Genomic DNA, 21,348 nt, shown 5'->3' on the forward strand with positions numbered 1-21,348 from the left:
TACTATAGTATATATATATATATATATATATATATATATATATATATATATATATATATATATAGTATAGTGTGTGTGTGTGTGTGTGTGTGTATGAGTGAGTGTGTGTGTGTGTGATAAAATATAAATTAATATATATATATATAGATATATATATGCATATATATATATATATATAAAGTATGTATGTATGTGTATAAATACACCCATATATATATATATATATATATACGCTTAGAGCAAAATTGTTAAGTGGTCTCTATTGTTAAGATTGCTGGTTTTATTTTGGATATTCGCACAATACGTCTATGTATCTTTTTGGGACAAGCTACTATCTTTTACGGCCTTGTAAGTGTTTTTTCGTTCTGTCATGTTCATACACAGTTCGACTAATTTACCGGGTCACACTACACTAATCACAGGATGAAATTGGGTGCTCAAGATTTTTGCAACAAAACCCCTCATACGATGGACGGGGTGTTGTAGTGGCTGTGTTTGACACAGGTGTAGATCCAGCTGCCGCTGGACTGCAGGTAATTTATTAGTCCACAAACAGTAATGTGTCAAAGAATCAAACCGTTATGATCTGCGAATCAGGAACACTACCTCTTAAACCATACAATACCATCGATACTCTAGAAAGTTTCGATTCGAATCTGGATAGGGCTTCCGCCAAGGGCCTATCACTTCTTGTTTATCGTGTTCGTGTTAGGGTGCCAGCCCAGTTACGAACGGTACCTCAGTAAATGCTCGGCTACAATTTAGAATTAATTTACAGTCCTTTTCATTCCGACTCAACCTGCGAAAACGATTTATCTCAGACTACCACAGATGGAAAGCCAAAAGTGATTGACATTATTGATCCCACCGGAAGCAGTGATGTGGACACCTCAAAAGTTGCCAAAGTCGATGCAGATGGAAATCTTAGCCTTCTGTCAGGTAGGTAGATGCATGGATTACTTATCAAACTAGAGTACCCATTAACGTGGAGTGATGTCGTTTGGTGCAGGTCCTGGGGTAGAGAATACAGCTATGCTGAACGATTTCAAACAAAGTTCGGCAAATCTTTGTCTTGAATGCCGCATGTCTCTATCCTAGCTGTCCGTATTTGTTGTTTGGTACTCCGTGCCTTCGATCAGGTCCTTCATAGTGTGGCAGCCGTCATTGCTGAGTGCGAGTCAGAAAGGTCGATAGTCTGTACATATTAAGAAATCTCGCTTAAGAGTTTGAGGGTATCTTCCGGGATGTACACGATCGAGACAATAATTTTGTATGTATAGAAAAGGTACCTACAACTATTACCAAACCACACAGACACTGTTATTGCGCCAGGTTGCTTGGGTTTGATTCCTGCTACTAGATATAAAATGAGTCTGCTGTAGACTGTATCAAATTATTGTACTGTTCGCGTCGATTGTACTTAGAAATATCAGTGGTGGATTGCAGTGTGCTCTAGTACTCGTACCTCTTTATTGGTCATGTAGTGGGCAGCGTCAAGCATTGCATATATCGTTTTTTCTTTTGAAATCCAAATCGTTAGGAACGCCAACATTGCCTCACCGAGAATATCGGCATGTGCATACGAATTTGTCAGTAATTATGACACACATTCCTGTATCTGATCCTCCTCATACAGGCCGAACAATGATTGTACCAGAATGCTGGAAAACAACTTCGGAGACCGAATTCCACATCGGAATTAAACGGTATGCCTGGTGTTTTTTCTGCAAATTACATATACATGTGTCCATATTTTTCTCAATGTACATGTGACGGCGCCACAGGCGATTGGTAGGTGATGGAATTCACATACTCCGCGACAATGTATTATCTTGCTGGACACTGCACCACAGGGTGTATGAGCTTTGCCCGGAGGTTCTGAAGAAACGACTACGCCGCGAAGCGAAGGAAGATTTTGAAATGAAGCACAATCCGATACTAACCCAGGCGGTACAGGTATGGTCGTCTGTTGTGTGCGCTTTGAAATGAGTCGCGGTTTATGCTTTTGAGATTGGTATGCTGTGAATTGAGTAGTTGAAGTGATGTGTTTTTATCATCTGTCGTTTTTCGAGTGCCGTGATATGTGCCGTGATGTTCGTGTATTTATACGTACGTAGGTACGTTTTCTATTGATGTCGGTTTCTCTGCGTTTTGCCAGGTGTGGTGTATCAACTGTATTTTTGAATGACTTTAGATCAATCACGAGCTAAAGCAAATATACGTACGAAAACCGGCTACGAAGGAGATAATCGAAGTAGGAGGTACCCTCGTGGCAATCGAGAAACTTATCAGATGGGCATCTGATTTGTGTAGACTTGACGGGAGTACGTTAACATAAAGTCACATAGGCTTGCATACCTAACAATACTACAGACACGGTTGCGTGAACAGTTTGAGTATAAGTAAAGATTTAGAATATATTTGTTGAGCCCAAAAAGATCCATGTGCCTCCCAGAAGAAAAATCATGCTTGTAAGAAAGGCACCGACAACGTAGCGATTTGTTTATTTGTGATGCTTCAGATTTGCGCTGTTATTGCGCTGATGAGAATACACACCTACACAAATTCGCTTTCCCTCCTTCTCTCTCTCTCTCTCTCTTTCTCGCTTTGACTGTCTCTGCGTGCATGCAGGACATGCATGAATGGGATAGCAAGCACCCCAATAAAACACCCTTAAATGCGGAGGAGAGAAAGACTAAGGCAAACTTTGCGGACGCAAAGGAAACGCTGGAGGGTATTGCTAAGGAATATCAGGACTGTGGGCCAGTTGTAGACTGTATCTTGTTTGCAGCTCCATCTGATTCAGAGGGCAAATGGCTGTGTTGTGTCGTGCAACCCACGTGCATGTCACTGGAGGATGCAAAGTTGATGCTTGAATACAGATATCGGCAGGAGTACGGGCGCTTGTCAGAGGCCAGCATGGTCAACTACTCATTCAATGTCTACTGCGAAGGTGATGTGCTGAGTGTCGTCACCACCAGCGGTGCACATGGCACTCATGTAGCCTCTATACTGGCTGCCCACCATCCGGATAAGTATGGATGCAACATTTTATTCATAAGTATATCGATGTGTCACTTAACTGATTCAATCAAGCGGCATTCCGCATTTGTATTAGTTTATATGTATTAACAACAATGTAATGCTTTCGGCGTTTAATGATGTCTGATCGTATCATTTTTTTGCTTTATTTGCTTGCGATATATCTGTTTCAATACCTTGAAATTTTGTAAGTCGAGTCGTGATCATTTAGAACATAACCAGAATCTTCTTAGGTTTATTCCTCTCTGAAACTTTATTTCTGCTCGTCTCTCGCAGTCCGAAAACCAACGGGATCGCACCCGGAGCTCAGATCATCTCAATCAAGATCGGGGACACGCGATTGAATGGAATGGAGACAGGGACAGGCGTGGCACGTGGGTGGGTGGAAACTATCCTCAAGAAGGCCGATTTGGTTAACATGAGTTATGGCGAGGACGCCGCTGTGTGCAATCACGGATACATCACAGAGCTTGCCAATCATGCTGTACGCGAGAATGACATCGTCTTCGTCACTAGTGCAGGTATCTCATCTTTACTTTAGTTGCAAGTATAGCGAGTAAGATTTTGGAAAGGCGTATACTTATCTCGTGTAGGTGTAAATTTTCTGACCTTGAAACGTCAGTCTTTGCAGTGTATACATTCACTGATGAGGTTTGTATCGGGTGGTCCTTCTCACGCGATTTTGCAAACCTTGACCAATTCTAGAGTGAAGCCAAAATTATTATTTTTTTAATTGGCTTTGAGAATGTCCAACGACTGACTCTACTAGCAGTTTCTGCCCATATGCGTGCGTACATATATATGCTCAATAGCAAGAGTATATATGTGTACTGCTGGGCGCGTACACACATGCCAGTAAATACATGCGGCATTTGGATAACGCTGCTGTTCTAGAATACGAATTGATACCCGCATTAGCTTTACAAAACGTTTATAATTGAAAGACTCAGTCTCTTCCCCATTCTCATCAGCTAGCTGACCTCGTTTATCTTTATTTTATTTTTTTGTATCACGCCCACGGTCCTCTACAATTGTCCATAGGTAACAGTGGCCCTGCGCTGTCCTCGGTGACAGCCCCAGGCGGAACCACTAGTGAGTGCATCTCTGTGGGCGCGTGTGTCAGCCAGCCCATGGTGGATGCTGAGTACTGCATGGCCGGCAGTATAGACGCCCCCACTCAGTACACCTGGTCCTCTCGTGGGCCGGCCACCAACGGCTCAGCAGGAGTCACCCTCAGGTACCTGGTCCTTGCTTGCCATTTCGCAGTTTTGTCTGTATAATATAATTTCGATGTCAGTCAATCATACCCTTGCCTCGATTCGTTGTTGTTGCCATGGGCACACTCGCGCTGTCCCACACACTAAATTGCCACGAACAAGTGGCAGGTGCCTCTCGATGAATTTAAGTAGCAAGTGTATCAATATTTGCAATAATTTTTTATTAGACTTGTGGCTGAGATATTAAGATTGGTTTACTGTGACTAATGTGGAGATTGCACTTTTCTTACTCTTTTGATGTGGTTTCAGTATTCACGGATATATATCTATCGGTTTTTTGATAGGCAGCGAGCGTGAACAACAATCATGTTCATTTCAATTTTAAATTGTAGTCTTTCGTTAATGTTCTATTTGTTTACACTTTTACAGTGCACCCGGTGGAGCCGTTGCATCGGTACCAAATTTTACGCTGAATTGCTCACAGCTCATGAATGGTATGTCCATGCACTGATATACAAAGCACGACGTGATTATGTGTTCAGAAATGAGTGGTACTACAGGCATGGCTACGTAGACTTACTACTTTCTAGGCTTTTTTGTATTGAAGCCCGGAATACAAACGACAATATAGTTCAATGGGTGGTGTATCAGAACGCCGCGGTCGTCTACGCATTATTAACACTTAATATTGTGTGACGTTCTTATACCTCACACAGGTACATCTATGGCTTCACCCAATGCGTGCGGAGGAGTCGCACTCCTGCTAAGTGCGCTGAAGCAGAAAAAGGCTCTGTATACTCCACAGGTATGAAAGTGGTAAATATATATATATATATATATTGTGAACGTTTACGGAGTGGGTTGGTGGTATAGTTCTCTTGTTGGTAGGTACTGTAGTGTGTTGCACAGCATGCGTATGGTGTAGTCACGAGTACATTTTACAAGGGACGCTCTTTATCGTGTATGGAAATACAAACTGTTAGCCTCAGCTCGAACTGTATTATAATTATATTAGGTCACGAATCATCTTGCGGTAAGTATAGTGTACTCTGATTGTGTGTATAAAGTGGCGCGCTTATTGTGTGCAAGCTCGGAATAGACTTGTTTGTACACGCGTGTCCACACAACAAAATGTCTTTTTATTCTTACAATTCATTACATTTCGTCTTGAGTGTTCTGCTGATTTTGATATCAATCTAAAAAACGTTTTCCTCCGCTCGCTTTCTTCGGCAGGCAATCAAAAGCTGCCTTGTCGCAACTTGCGAACCGATCAAAGGCGTGGAATCCCACGCTCAGGGTGCTGGTATCATGCAGGTATATCTCAGAGCTCAGTGGGCTGCTAGGATTAAATAACAATCCCTTATAATAATATGTAAACTATGCGCACTATTATATATTGTACTATTCTTCTCTATTCCGCTGATGTTCGATTATTTTTTCTCAATTTCTCTATTCTTCAATGTTAGTCACGAATCAGTGCATTGCCATCCAATGCATAGTCATACTGTCCCCGCCACTGTACATGGCAGCATATGTGGCCCTAGCCCCTACCAAAAAATGATATTTGCTCTCTTGAGGTTGAGGTCTTCTTATCTCGTTCGTTTCATACAAGTGTTGATTCACACCACAATTCAGAAACATTTGTACACGTGGCAAAAGCTATATACTAAGTTTAACATATTTGTATAGTTATGTGCCTAGGTTAGACTAGTGGATAGACACGTATATGAAGACTAAACAACTCTCACGTGTACTCTATCTGTTGATCAGGTGGACCGGGCCTTAAAAGCGTTTTGCGGCGCACCATTATCGAAAATGGACCAGAATGCATGGGCTGGTTACACTTCGCCCAGTCGGCAATGCGGTTACGATATCTCTTGCAACTACCATGGTCATCCAAGTCGGTATGTACAGTATAAGTATTTTTTTTCTAAATTATCATCTGCTTCCGCTCATAATCAATATATGCTGATAATTAGGGCTGCAAGTTCTGCAGTAGATTCTAAAAGGATATGATAGATACACACTCGGATGTGGTATGCAACGTGTGGCAAGGGAGATTACAAACAAGTATATACAAATATGTACAATATCTTGTGCAGAACTGTGGGCTCATGCAATCATGACTTGCAAGCAATGTCGACCTGTTTCGTTCATGGGGCTGAAGGGCTCACTGAGACACAAGTTCGTTGCACACTCGTTTATATTTGATTTTGTTATGTATATGTTCACGCTACCACTTGTCCCTCACGAAGTAGTACACCGTGATACGACCTGAAAACGCGCCCACATTTGCATGGTCACATGCAAACGATTACACCAGCTCACATATACCGTAAATGCACACATTCATACGTACAGGGGTGGTATTTATCTACGAGAGACTTACGAGACATCTCCTGCAACGACTACATGCGCGATTACTGTCAAGCCTTTCTTCTCGAAGAAAATATGTAACACGTTAAAGGTGGGTACTACTGACCTGAATTCATTCGTTCAAGTATCGAAAATTTTGATTTCAATCGTATGATATACTCAATTTCTTTAATTCAATGCTCTGGTTTTCTTCGGAATTCAGAAGCGTTTTGAATTTCCAATTCATATTTTATAGCAATGTCTTATAATTGATCTGGTATATGCGTCCGTATTTACAATCTCATTGTATGTACATAGACTATGTAATTGTTTATCTCTATGAGATGTCAAAATAAGAGCTATTGAATATTAATCTCTCGAAGATAAGTAGATAATGTATGCCCCATCAGGAGAGAAGGCTAGTGCTTATGAGGGAGAATTGTCCTGTTAGTGACTATTTATTCACGTCTATCCTTGTAGTTTTTTATCTGAACTCGTCATTGGAGAGGTTTTGATATCCCAACGGATCTATGTTGAAGAACATCACAAGGATTGTATGACTATTCATCCATAGGAGGGTTACGTATGTTCACACCTGTGGAAGCACAATCTGTTGCCACATGTAGTTAATGAATTACTACATGCATATTCATCATAGAGTAGCTGTACATGTCCCACCATGTGCTTGATCATACGTACGAGTTGCGTACCTGTACACTACACAAGCGCACACAGCACGCCTCAGACAAATGTACTCAGATATTTACAGCGTGAACAAGCACACACACACACACACACACGCCAAGAGACGCATACCTAGATTAGTATACAGTCCACGTCTTCTCTCGCGTTTAACTGTCACTCCGGCAGTTAATTCTCTGATTGCGTACTTGTCTTAATTACCACTGTTTTCGTGCGCACACTCACAGGTCGATTTTGAGCTCAAGTTAATGCTGGAGTGTGAGGCTGATTGGGTAGCACCGCCAAATCATGTTGTTCTCAACTCAACCGGCCGCGTTTTCAATATTGAAGTGGATATGGACAAAGCTCGCGCCATGAACTTACCTGGCACATATGCCACAACAGGTATTATCTGAAACCTTGTTGCGTTTTATTCGCTGCGTATCTGTGGTTATGTGCGGGTGTAGAAGTTTCTTTCTGAGCCCCAGGACTCTTTGGCGTTGTATGCATATGAGTGTATTGCTAGTGTATTGGGTGGTCCAGAAGAGGAGGGGAAGTGTGAAATCTTAAGTTATAACGAAGATGTTTTACTACGCTTACAGTTGGTATTGTTTAATCTCTCTGTCGCGCACAGAACAACGAGTTTGTTTGTTTTTTCTACATTGGTGTACTCAGTAACATCTATCTGTCACTTCGACTACATCACGCCTCGAGAGTTTAGAATGCTATACGCATATGCCATATTCAAATACTAAAAACCCCAATTGCAGGCAGATAGTCAACACACACGACGAACCCTGCATATGTGTTTGCAGACGATATGTAAAACACTTGTATATATCTGCAATTAACCCTTTTTGGGGGGGGGGGGATGCGAGGTCCTTTTCGTAGTGTGAGGACAGTTTAATAGGAATATCCCCGATTTATATTTTGCTATCTAGTGTACGCGTATGACTCCGATGAGGCCTCGGGACTGCCTCTGTTCAGTATACCTGTCACCATCATGATACCTTATGCCAGTACCGAAAGCCAGCATATCGTATCACAGGTATGTAATATGAAGTTTGGGATGGGGTTCAAACAATCGCACACACTGAGTGTTAATTACTATATATCCTTCATGCTTGTATATGTACTCGTTTTCCTCGCAGGCTGCTTTCCGAATATGGTAGTCAGTACCGATATCTACGACAATGTGATTGTATTCGTCTTTATCGGTGTCTGTCTATCATATGTGGTTCCTTCGTTCATGACTTACATCTGCTATGTCGCATTTGTAATCACGATTGCTGGAATTGGGTGTGGCTGAAGAACCCCTCAAACATATGTTGTCCTGAGACAGCAGTGATTCGTGTGCACCTGAAATTTGCGACGCAGGAGTTTCACCCCATCGATGTACCGACATGCCTATTGGGAATAAAATTACAATATACCTCGCACTCGCGAACACATATATACTCACGGAAGCGCATTTTTCTATTAATGTATACAGCAAAGCAATCGCAATAGTAGAATCGATGCCGATGTGCAGCAGTCGGAGAAGGTTGACTATACATTCAATGACATCGCATACACACCCGCCCACATGGAACGCCACGTTTTCAGTGTGCCCAGCGGTGCCACGTGGGCGGATGTGACCGTCACTGTGACTTCAGGCACTCCAGGGTCGTCGAAGGTGTTCATTCTTCACGCACAGCAACTGCATGCGCAGGTGAGCTTCTTCGTTGTTTCTAACTGGCGTGCCTTGCATTTTGCGTATCTTGCTCTGCCGTTTTACACTCCACCTTTGGCTGTCTTCAGTTCTGCGGCGCCCTGATACATGTATCTTTGTCACTTTTGCGACCAATGCCATTCACATCTAAGGCCGGTCACTCGACGTCCGAGTACAAAACTCGACTTCCGGTCAAAGAAGGCATTCCGTTGGTACGCTCGTTCCGTGTGATTGGTGGATCCACATTGGAGTTGTGTGTGGCCCAGTTTTGGAACAGTCTCGGTGATTGTTTGGTCAGCACACACATTGAGTTCCATGGAATCATGCCGAATCTCGAGTGCGTTGCGCTGCATGGTGATGATGAGGTGAGAGAAACTTGAGTTATATATTTTTTTGATTGGGTGTCTGACTGTTGATCCAATTTTGTAGGCGTGCTATCCCAATCAAAGTTCTCCCGTTGAGCTCTTCCCCGATTGAACCCAGCCCAAGTACTTCAGGGAGGACCTTTTTCTGCTGGCAACCGTTTACAAACGGCTACATACCAAAGTGCAAACACGTGTCTGTTTTGTCAGAATTATTCGCATTTTTAAATTCAATGTTCCGATTTGACTTTAACCGATTTCTGAGATTTTATCGAAGTATATGCTATCTTCTCGAATGTCTATTCGTCAAGCTCTCTGATTATTTTGAACGTTTTTCTAATTTTTGTTGTAGATTGTCTAAATTGTCTTAATGGCTTAATCGCGTTTCGACTTGATTTACTTTTTAATCTGATTTTAGCACAACGGCCACCTCTATACCTCCGTGGCCAAAACTGTACTCGCTTTCATTCTCTGCGATTACACTTCAACTATTTGTACATTGCACAACATTGTTGCATTGGTTGGGCTTTTGTTGTATGCTTGTATATGGTGAGAGGGTGTAGTCGTCATTGTCGGAGCACCCGCATCCTCATGTATTCACCCTTTGGAATACTTTACACTGACGTCCATTGTGAATTCCAGGTGGTACGAGTAGACGCTTTCTGCAAATTGCGTCCGGAAACGCTTGATCCAACTGTGGTCCTGAAAGACATTCGTCAGCACTTTAGGCCAAAAACTACCACTCTTCGGCCGCTTCCGATAGAGCCCCGAAATACCATGCCTCACAAGGTTGAATTTTGTGTGTACGAGTAAATTTTCTTGAATTTTTCACCTGCCTATTAACACTGTGCTGAAGTTGAGATTAGCATTCGTGGCATACAAAACCACCAGGAGTATATTTTTGGTTCTACGTATGGTGGATTGGATTGTAGTTGCTAGCTGGTTGTCTCTGTTTGTGTATAGCAGTGTGCGAAAGATGATGCTGATCATGTCAAACGCACATGTGAGAGTATAACACAGAACACACGTGCACGTAACTTAATCTGTTGGTAGAAATGTATGCTCGGATATTTAGCACGAAAATACCAATGCAAAACGATATCCTTTGTCAACCGGAGTGGTGCGTAGTTCAATTTCATATTTCGTGCACTAGGATACCACAGAGGTGGTGGTCACAGTGATATGTACCGGCTTGTCAGTCTACCATAGCATTTGTCAGTGAGTCTCTTTACTATTGACAGCTCCATGGAAGTAGATAGTCTTCTATAAAACTCAGAGAAGTGCTCAATAGAAACAGTCTTCTTTTGGATCTCAACAGTTTTGTTGTAATCGGAGAAATATGTGCAGATTTTGTCCTGTTCATATTTAGACGCTCGTGTATAATATTTGTTGAAAGTCACATGAACACGCACCTTTGCCATACCCCTCACACGTTTGACGATGAATGGTTGCATTAGGGTCCTGTGTACGAACTGCTGCTACAATATGAGTTCAACCAGGAAGAATCAGAAAGCTCGCAAGTAACTCCCAGATTCCCTTTGCTCAACGGCACACTGTATGAGAGTGTATTCCAACAGCAACTCTGCGTTATATTGGACAAGAAAAACCGTGTGCATGTGTGGAGTGATGCCTTCCCCAGCAAGTGCAAGCTTCCCAAGGGAGAGTATATCGCTCGATTACAGGTATCCCATGACGTTCCTAGACGTAAAATTTTCGTAAACATATGTGTCTGCGGTTATGTAGCCATTTTGTTTGTATTTTATATAGATCAGTGTCTTGTTGAAGAAAATCTGTATCTCTTTTGAGAAGTGTAAAATTGATAGTGTCAATCGTACTTCTGATGTGACTTCTGCTGCATACATGCATGATCTACACGCAGGACACATATTCGCACCGCACACCTGCATGCCAAGCTTAAGCAGTGGTATTCATAGTGTTTCTGCGTATTTGTGTGATGAAACCACTTCAACTATATTGCTTTGATCAGGTCTGTTCGTACGACTTGGCACAACTCGAACGTCTACGAAATATGTTGCTGGTGCTCGAAACGAAATTGCAGAAGGATATCCCATTAGACGTCTACCCTACATTCGAAAAAGCTGTAGTAAAGTATGTCACATTCTCGAATGTCATCCCAGGGCAGTGAAAATTTAAAAATGCGTATGCGTGTGGGTTTGGGTGCACAATTATGCGAACACAGTTTTATTTATATTGGCAATTGTGAATACTCGTTGTGGTATGTTCGTGAGAATGTAGCAGGCTCACTAACCATCGATATTTGTGCATACGAGCATTGCGATTTGCCCAGACTGGTGCATATCGGATGTACAAATAATCTGATATCAAACTTCTATGTGTCGTGCAATCAGTTGATTCGGCGCAGTCCATTAAGTGTATGTATAGATATACGTGAACGTGTACACATATATAGTATTCCGTACTTATATATATACATGATATGGTAGCACTGGTTGCAATCATATACCTTTGAGTGAATATATTTCATGAGAATCACTTTTATATAAACTGAACATATCGCATATCGTCCGTCATGTGGTATTATAGACTCTTATGTTCTCCTATCTTGGCTATAAGCTACTCCACTGTGAACTTTTCGAGTCAGATCAGCCAGTACATTGTTTTATTCACGCTCGAGACTGCATATGACGCTGAGTGTTCATTTGTATTCATTTGAAGTTTCCTTCGTGTTCGCACACTTTACATTGGCCAGATAGATGGCCTACTTCTGTTGCCAATATGAAAATATTATTCTATAATTTATTTTGTTGATATTTTTTAAGTATAAGTTTCAAGGATATCTGTAGTTTTAACATATATGAATGTCCATCTCGAGAGCAGGAGTTCCAACCACAAGTTCAAGAAGCGCTCCATCCTTAAGGGTCAGACAGTCCCAGTATTTATCACACCCCCGCCTGCCGATAAGTTGCCTAAATGGGCCAAGGCGGGTGACACTTTGGTAGGTACGGTGACGTATGGTAAACAATGCGATACTGCCGGATGTGGCAAACGACCGCGTGGCTGGTCATTGGTTGTGCATGTGGCCCCAGTCATCGTCAAAGAGAATCCCAGTAAAGGTAAGAGACATGTGTGAGTTCGCTCGCTGTGGTATTTTGTTGATGTATCCAACTGTGTAAGCGATGACTGTATAGTGTGTACCTATTCCCTGCTTCCAAATAAGGGTGAGAGGGTGGATCAGTTTACTTTTAAGATAGGAGTATGTTTTTGCAATGTATGATTAGGTTCTTGCACGGTGAATATCGCGCATAATAAACATTTTCCCCTTCAGGATGTTGGGTGGCATATAACAATCAGCATACAATGGTGAAATTGAGATGATCGTGACCACAATCGAACATACTGAGAAAATGTTGATCGTTTTCTGTGTCCAATATGTAATGCTTACTGGGGGCGGCGTTGTATTCCGTGTACTAGCATATACCATTCACAAACCGTATCACATGACTGTTATTGCAGTTGTCGTTGTGGTCTGAACAGGCTCTTCATCATAGCGTCAACAGTAGCTGGTGGCTATTGCTCGTTTACTTATGATAGATTGATAGTAATTGGCAAGATATTGTGATAAAATATCCTGCTTTGTAGAAAGTATCTGCTAGCTAGCGATGTAAAGACACCAGCCGTCTGTTATTGTACGTAAATCGCGATGTAATAAGTATTTTGGTGTGGACGTAGCATTAATAGGCTATTAAGCAATGGTATCATGAATTCATGCATAATTTGATGCCGTCGGGCGCGGCCTTCATAAATTAATTGCAATGTTTGTCTGATGAACAAATCTCAATTTGTACTTCCACAACATCATGGGCCACATGCATTTCACATTTTTATAACCATAATTCACTAAATTGATATTGACTAGAAATTTACTACCTTTCAGATTCGCCCAAGATTGATGCAGAACCACTCGAAGCGCCGTTAGATGATTTCTCATTGTCTGTGCTGAAGTACAAAGTAAAACTTCTGCCTGGAGAGTACAAGAAAGATCAAGACAAGGGTATATTAGTTCTCTGTGTGCGTATGGATGTGTGTGCTCGTACGCTCTTACGTATGCACCCGTTCTTGTGCGTGTACAATGAATTGTCTTCATCGATGCGCTCACGCTCTCACTCTGCAGAACAGATTCTTACTCTAAATTGAATTCCTATGTGATGTATTCTTCGCGACAATACTACATAACGTGTAATCAATATAATATATATTCATTCCGAGTATCAACTTCCGCAGTGGATCAATAAGAGTTAAAATAAGATGTTTACTTCTACACCAACCCAGCTACCACGATATACAAGGATCTACAAGAGAGGCATCCCACGCACTTGCCGTTGTATGCTGCATGGTTAGAGTGCCTCGACGCCGCTCCCTACAAGTCAATCGAAGCAATCTGCTTACCGACGCCAGAGGACTGCGAGTGGTCTAATGGTATATACATATATTTTCATATATATATGTGTGTGTGTGTGTGTGTGTGTGTGTGTACATGTAACATGTATATGAAACGAACCCAAAATTTAGCGTATGTTCATTTGCCAGATCGTCCTCAGTCAACGACACCTCGTAGAGATAGAGTATATATCAGAGTTAAGTATATGTCTGAGTTAGGACGATAAAGTATAAGAACGTTTTAGTTTTTATCCACTCACACTGACTTTCAAAAACGCGCTGAGATCACTCACGATTCGCAGAGATGCATGAAGATCTGTTCAGACGTTTACTCCCCACATATAACCTTCACTTTGATCTACACTCTGTTAGGCATTACGATCTCTTCCGAAATTCGACAAGCCACAATAAATTGTGCGACCGAGTTGATCAGTCAGATCGACCAGACAGCTTTGGCTGCGTATAATGGCATCCAACAGGACCCCGATGCAGCAGACAAGAAGAAAATGGCCACTCAGAAAACACTGCTTATCGATGCTTTGTATCGTAAAGCCCGTGCTTACGCCGCTGCACACTCAGATGGTTAGTTGCGAAACTCAGATGCATGAATCGTGTGCTTTTTTGGGGGGCCATCGTCTGAATTTAATATCAAACTCTGGGGTTCTCTCGGTGCGGGCTTTGTTTTAGTCGTGCTATTTTCAGTGTTCGTTTGTTTGATGCACTGGTATATCCTCGAGGAACTGATTTGCTTGCCATTTATAATCACATTTGTGGTTGTCAGTCTATATGGATTTGAAACCCGTGAGTAATTAAATGGGTGCATAATATTTAATAATCTCATCCCGGAATCAACTACTTGTATTCGTTTTAGCAGAAAACTTGGCTGCTCAGTTCACAGAGACGTACGAACAGCTATGCAAGTGGGTCGGTGACAAGGACAAGGCCGCGACAAGACGAGATACGTTGGAGCTGGTAGATCATGTTCTTCACCAGCGCTATGGTTCGGCTGTAAAGGTGAGTGGAAGCGCAACAATCGTACTCTTTCTCTTTGCAGTATATTTCGAGGCGCAATCACATATTGAATTTCGAATCGCATACAGGTTCGCGCACTTAATCTCTGATTTCAATTCTAAACTCGAATCGATGCGTACATATTTTGGTTGAATATAGTACATGTACTTGAGTAACCGCGATGCCGCAGGGTCGATTCATAGTCGACTCTGCTGTCATTTGATGGACCCGCTTTATATCACTCTTGTGTCGTTTATAATAAAAATGTGCTCTCTCAGCGCGCGACTTACATATGTTGCCATAGTTTACATACGTGCAACTCAACTTTACATATATTCCTTATGTCGGTGCATAAAAGCAGCTGGCCATAAAGGTGCTCAAATACTCTGTTGATGGCGATGTTGGCCGATTATTGAGCGATTACATCCGTGATGTCCTATCTTTGAAACTTGGCTGGTCTCATTTGCAGGAGCAGAACGCTCAGGCCGTCTTCCGCAATCTCCCCACGTCGATGCCATTGATGTAATAGATCATAACATAGTTCCTAGAACACCATAAACTTAACATCCTAACGAATGGATGTATAATATATTGAGTCCATCTATATAGAGAAAGTAATATAAGTGATACGCAGCATAATATTTGCCGATAGCTCCATCGGATAAGACATGAGGTTGTTCGTATTATATCCAGATTTTCAGTTCTTTCTTGCTGATTTGGATGACAAGCAGCATGATGTGATGGAGCGTTTGACAGTAAATGGAAGCAAATTTTGTTCCGATGAGGCTGGCTATTGGTGAGGTCGCATATTTTGTGTTTCGATTGTTTATTAGGTATTTTTGGGTAAAAATAGTAAAGACACTTTTTTTTTAGTTAATATAAACATATCTTACCTAGGTCTCTAAATGAGATATCGAAGGCTACTGTGGGTGTCTATTCTCACACTCGAGTCGACATACATAATATATAGAGATAGGTGCAAAACATACGAATGACCAAACTGAATCCACCTCAACGTATACATGATCCTATTGACCTGCGTAGCGACTCGTATGAGGTGAACAGAAGAAACAATGGGTAGGGTGGGTGGAATTTTGAGATGAACAGGTGGTTGAACCGAGACTTCCGTAATACATGAAAGATGCGAATGGCCGCCGAGGGAAATACAGTGGGCAACCCCCGTGGATTAAGGGACTTGCAAGGTGTAATTTGATAGAAGGAAAGGACGGAAGTCACAAAATGAAACACCTTGCCAACTGGCACCTATTGCTATTTTTCATAACGTGCCGACGACCTGATGTTCATACATTGCTGCGGTGCAACATTTCCCACCAACAACTCTGAAGTATTCGAGTGCCATATGAAGCTTTCAACCCTGCATGGCGAAAAGGAGACAAATAATTTGTGACTTAGCAAGACCACGCTCGTGAACTTCTTATGCGGCGCCCATATAGTGTACATTCTCATGCAGAGTATGGAAGATATCAAAGGAGATCTACGCATACTGCGAGGAATAAACTATATCAGCAACTGTTTTACCAACGCCAACTTGGTCATCTACAAACTGGCGGACAACCCCAACGACCTCTTACTAGAATCATACAAGGGACCGCTGATTCTCAAATGACTCAAGAAACAGGAAGTCATAACTCAATAGAACCTATGCGGTCACAACTTGGACAGCATAGCAGTATTCACTCGCCGAGCAGTCAAGTCTTACAGCTAGAAGGAAAAAGAAGAGGAGAACAGATAGATTAACAGGGTTGTATCTAATCGATTGACGGACGAGAGCAAGAGTAAGATTTCAGATACACTTCCAAAAAAACTCCCCAAAGTTGAATTTCGAACCATTTCGGGATAATGTCACACAGCTATCCCAGAAACGCCCGGACAACACTCACAACCCCAAATCGATATATACTCTGGTCATCATTACATCTACTAATCACAGCACGATGCTGTCTGCATCAACAACTCAGAACAACAACTCAGCAGCCACCAAAAAAATTCCCTTACGTCGTACTCGACTGCAAGAATCACATAAACACCGATAGTACCCAAGCCAGATAAATGAACGATACATAATAGGCACAATTCGCAACCGATTAGAAAGCTGCGCATCATGACACGAGACACGATAAGGAATACAACTCGACGTAGACAATGGACATCGAAGTTATTCCAGAGTCACCGTTGTTGGACAGTTTGCATGCTTCAGGTGATGATATTGAAAGCCTCTCCAAAAACAGTTTCATATCCTCAGAAAGTGAACGACAGCTCGCTCAGTTGATGACAGATGTGGAATCTAGTGGTTTGCTACCTCAGACACTTCCTCCGAAACGGTTAATAATGACAATCAGCCTCACATATACAACAACGTCTGAAATACCAAAGCTGCCAGGGTCTTTCACTGCCATTACCATTACCGAGTTGTCCTATCTGAGTATTAGGTGGCATCTCACCAAGTCGTATAGCAATAAAGAGATTCAAAGCAATAGTGTCGTAAAAAGCAGGTTGTCGGCTTTAAGCTGGGATTTCACTCGAGCACTGCGCCAACGCATTCGACATCAAGGTAACAAAATAAAAATACCACCAGCACAGAATCCAGCGGTCCTGCAACAGATTAAACGGTCAACCTCATCGTCAACAACCCGCATAGTGCATTTAAGGACATAGTGGCCTCGAATTATTTCGACACCGCAGCCACATGGTCTAGGATGTCATCGATATATTGTTCATAAAGGCGAATGCTGCTATCGTCGAAGAAAAAAATGAAGTCAGCGACGAAATGATTGCTAAGAAAGGAAGTGTGAGAATGAGATGAAACTGCTCAAAGCGCAACTACTTACGGTATAAGAACATATACTATGTCAGCCAGAGAGTATAAAACTGGATGCAGCTTTATGACTGAATTACCAGACACGTCAGAGTATCAACAACATGTTTCTATACTGACTGCAACTCAATCTACACACATATATATTACGCAACTACTTATCGATCAGCACTTGCACAGATGGTACAACACGTAGAAGAATATATAGAATCTCAACAAATCACACAACGGTATAATAATAACACTATTCAAACACAATTTACACTACAACCAAAAAATATTATTTCTACTAATCAACAGACAATATTTATGAATCCGTGAAGAGTGTAGAACAGTAGACTTTAATCAAAGTAAAAAATGTGTAACTTTTTGCACCTCAATATTGATTCTTACCTAAGGTGGGCCAGCTTTATTTCACACAATGGCACACCAAGTTTTAGCTCTCACCTAATGGTAGATGTGTTCTGTATTCATCGTCGTGAAATAACTCGCCGTATGTCTTCCATCGTTGCATCACTCACCCAGAGCTTCTCGCGGCAGTTCGACAATCTCAACTTCCCTTCAATTTTCCAGCACCTCTCCAACGAATATGAAGCCTGATGTGCATATAGACTCGTAAAATTTGACCCAAATTGAGATGAATAATATTATCCCAAAGGTGTTTGTGCTAGTATCCAACCACTTGGGTTGGCCAAGGTGAAATACTCATATGGTCAGTATGGGAATCTTTCTGCAGAACACTTTAACAATTCGATACTATTCAGTTTCGACTTCTCTACTACTTATTCTCACATTGATCATATGGTACTCTATAGCATGATGTAGGCTATGACCCACATAGGAGCGCAACTATTTTTCATATTGTTGCGGTTAAGAAACTGAATCAACTGTCGGAGATGGAAAAAGACACTCAAATAGCTCTCAGGAGTGAGTTAACTAATGATTTCATTAAACTAAAGTTTTCTTACTGTAAAAACTTGCCTGAGATCTTAATTTCTTAAAATCCGAACATAAAAATGCTCATATTACTCAGAAGTATTCATACATGGCCGAACCAATTCGGTACACGACAAATGAACCAAATATTGTCGCTTATGCAGGATTGCAAGGGCAATGAAATAACAACATGAGCACTAGTATCGTGCAACAAAACATCCATCAACAAAATATACAAGAAGTCAGTTCTTGAACTCCATGAGTATACAACGCGCGACCATTCGCGGAATTTTTGAAATAAATAATATTATCCCTACCTCGGAGGTTGACTGGGAATACAACTCGACTCAATGGCCAGCACAAATCCACTTACCCCTCTGACGCAACCCGCCTGGGCCCACGATAAACCATCACTGCGCTTCCCGTACCGTATCTATGCTCACCTGAAAACTGTACACAAAACCACGGGCGGGCGTACACCCGACTATGTAGCCCTCCGCCAACGCTGTGACGACATCAGGAAGAACTCAACAAAACGTTGGTCCAACAAGGAGATCGCGGCAATGGCCCGGCGCCAATACCACTACCAACTGGTTATGGGTAAACCGTCAACCTCAAACCGAGACACAGCCAGACACGACAGCTTCAATCGCTGCTTCGAGTCTACACCAATCCGGCTCTGTGCTATGATTGTAACGAATACGTACATGTTCACATTGCTCGACTACCGCACCAACGGCTGTCTCTGCCCTGCCTGCCCCGGTAGCCACAAGTTCACTACCAGCCACTTTACCTGCATCCAACAACTGATTCGACGCATCCTGGTAGGGATAATATTATTTATTTCAAAAATGGCAAGTATGTATGAAACAATGTATGAACATATGGTATGGCTCTCATAGTCGCTGTAGTGGTTCAGGAAAGATTGATGGGAAGAAGTGGTCAGTAAATTCCCGTTTGAAGCTTGGGCCAAGTGAGTCGACAATGGAAGATATGTGCTGAGTCAATTCGGGCCGGTGTTGACAAAACACTGTTACTATCGAATGTTCCATGATAGCACAAACAATGGTGCACAATACCGTATACTCTGTCGTATGCGATGTGGCTATAGGCACTGCATCTCTCTGCGTTACATTAGACACGCACCAGTGCAAGTAGAGTACCCGCCTCTGTGGTACGGATCGGGTCTGCGCCGTGTAGTGCCGCGGAATGGGTTAGTGCAGAGTACGAAATACCGAGAAGGACCAGGTTATCTGTCATAATCTGGTCGAGAAGTGAGGATGGGGGTAAGCCAATGTCGCACCAGACCACGGATGAATTCGGTATGTGTTGGCTGGCCTGGATCGGAAGTATCATAGTCGGAACCAACAAGCGCGATAATTTGGTTTGAACCGATATTTGGAAGTAGTACTTCAACAGCGTGATTAGCCGGGGTATAGGAAACATCTGTTGATGTGTCAGGGACGGGTGAGGGTACGATGGTTCTTCAACATGCTGGAGAAAACATCCAAGGTGTTCGTGGAGGGTCCAGATACCGTGGAAGTCGTGACACTCCTGTAATTGCTGAAGGAGGTCAGAGCCAATGGGCGGCAGTTTCGGGCCTATCACCGTACCCTCACCCGTCCCTGACACATCAACAGATGTTCCCTATACCCCGGCTAATCACGCTGTTGAAGTACTACTTCCAAATATCGGTTCAAACCAAATCATCGCGCTTGTATTCACTTGCTCCCCGTTATTAAACAATTCCGACCATCTTTGACAGAATTACCCTAGAAGCCTCTTGCCATACATGAAGCCCTCATCTATCTGTAGAAGAATAGTGTTTTGTAGAAGCGTTTGCTGTTGTGCGAATTCAGATTCGTTTCCAGACTTACTCAGGGAAACATCCTCCGTAGCCAGGCGCTTAAATTTACCTAGGCGGTCGAGTGTTGAACCACCTACGTTACCAGCTGCAGCACCAGTTGGAGCGGTGATGATTGAAGACATTGCATTAGCCGTCCAAAGCATTGTTATACCATGAAGAATCTTCATGACGTAGTTCTTCCCTGTTCCTGTGATGCCAGTAACGCACCAGCGTAATTCTGATGGCTGCTCTTCCAATAGATGCTCAAGGTATGCAGTGATCACAGCACACTGTTCTTCGTTTCGAATAAAAGGCAATGGATCAATATAATGATTATCGTTGCTTCTAGGTATATAAAAATGTTACTTTTGGTCGTAAAATCTCTTGCGAACATCATGCAATACTTCTCTAAGTCTTCCTTGGTCTTGCCACCATTCCAATCCCGATTTGTGTTCGGTAGTGCACCTGTCTCCATCTCTGTGTAATTAGTTACTAAATTTTCACTATTTTCGTTCATTACCATTATTAATTAAAACATCCAGTGAAGTTTCAATGTGATTGCCACTTGCATGTGATCTATCGTTTCCGTTACGTGTTTTTTTGTCTCTACCATACGTTGCCTGCTGTGTTGCGCGTACTACTGCATCCCGTACATGTTTAGGCGTATCGTCTCGATCAAGGAAATCCCAAAAAAAAAAAATCCTATCAACTCATCTTCCGGCAAGCTCATAAACGATGCATCTTCGGCAGTTGTGAGGGGTTTGTCGTGTAAAAGTAGCACTGTTCTGCAATAGCTAGCTCTAAGAGGGCATGTCGCATACATGTCTCCATTATGGTATTCAGGAATCCCATTTTTGGATTCGATACTCCTCAAAACATATTCATGAAAAGAATATTTCAATAAGTCCTCTAGTGTATCTTCACTATTAATG

The 21,348-nt window shown here is 42.2% G+C and overlaps 2 protein-coding genes across 2 annotated transcripts; one reads left to right on the forward strand and one right to left on the reverse strand.

The window, feature by feature from the left end:
* Positions 1 to 182: 182 nt before the first annotated feature.
* Positions 183 to 15,397, forward strand: SARC_02449 (hypothetical protein; the record flags this gene model as incomplete). Its single annotated transcript, XM_014303784.1, has 26 exons — positions 183 to 188; positions 423 to 533; positions 822 to 939; positions 1,637 to 1,706; positions 1,854 to 1,956; positions 2,632 to 3,035; positions 3,319 to 3,563; positions 4,084 to 4,279; positions 4,689 to 4,753; positions 4,976 to 5,064; positions 5,493 to 5,573; positions 6,030 to 6,163; positions 6,621 to 6,726; positions 7,544 to 7,700; positions 8,237 to 8,343; positions 8,788 to 9,006; positions 9,159 to 9,371; positions 10,011 to 10,157; positions 10,826 to 11,050; positions 11,356 to 11,477; positions 12,228 to 12,463; positions 13,285 to 13,401; positions 13,680 to 13,826; positions 14,160 to 14,369; positions 14,659 to 14,801; positions 15,160 to 15,397. The coding sequence occupies 26 exons, from the start codon at positions 183 to 185 to the stop codon at positions 15,322 to 15,324; spliced, it is 3,936 nt and encodes a 1,311-aa protein (XP_014159259.1). The 3' UTR covers positions 15,325 to 15,397.
* Positions 15,398 to 20,337: 4,940 nt separating this feature from the next.
* SARC_02450 (hypothetical protein) lies at positions 20,338 to 20,891 on the reverse strand (the record flags this gene model as incomplete). The annotated part of the gene is made up of 2 exons (XM_014303785.1): positions 20,338 to 20,761; positions 20,821 to 20,891. The coding sequence occupies 2 exons, from the start codon at positions 20,889 to 20,891 to the stop codon at positions 20,338 to 20,340; spliced, it is 495 nt and encodes a 164-aa protein (XP_014159260.1).
* Positions 20,892 to 21,348: the final 457 nt, after the last annotated feature.

This window comes from Sphaeroforma arctica, assembly GCF_001186125.1.
Source record: "Sphaeroforma arctica JP610 unplaced genomic scaffold supercont1.110, whole genome shotgun sequence".
NCBI classification, from domain to species: domain Eukaryota; class Ichthyosporea; order Ichthyophonida; genus Sphaeroforma; species Sphaeroforma arctica.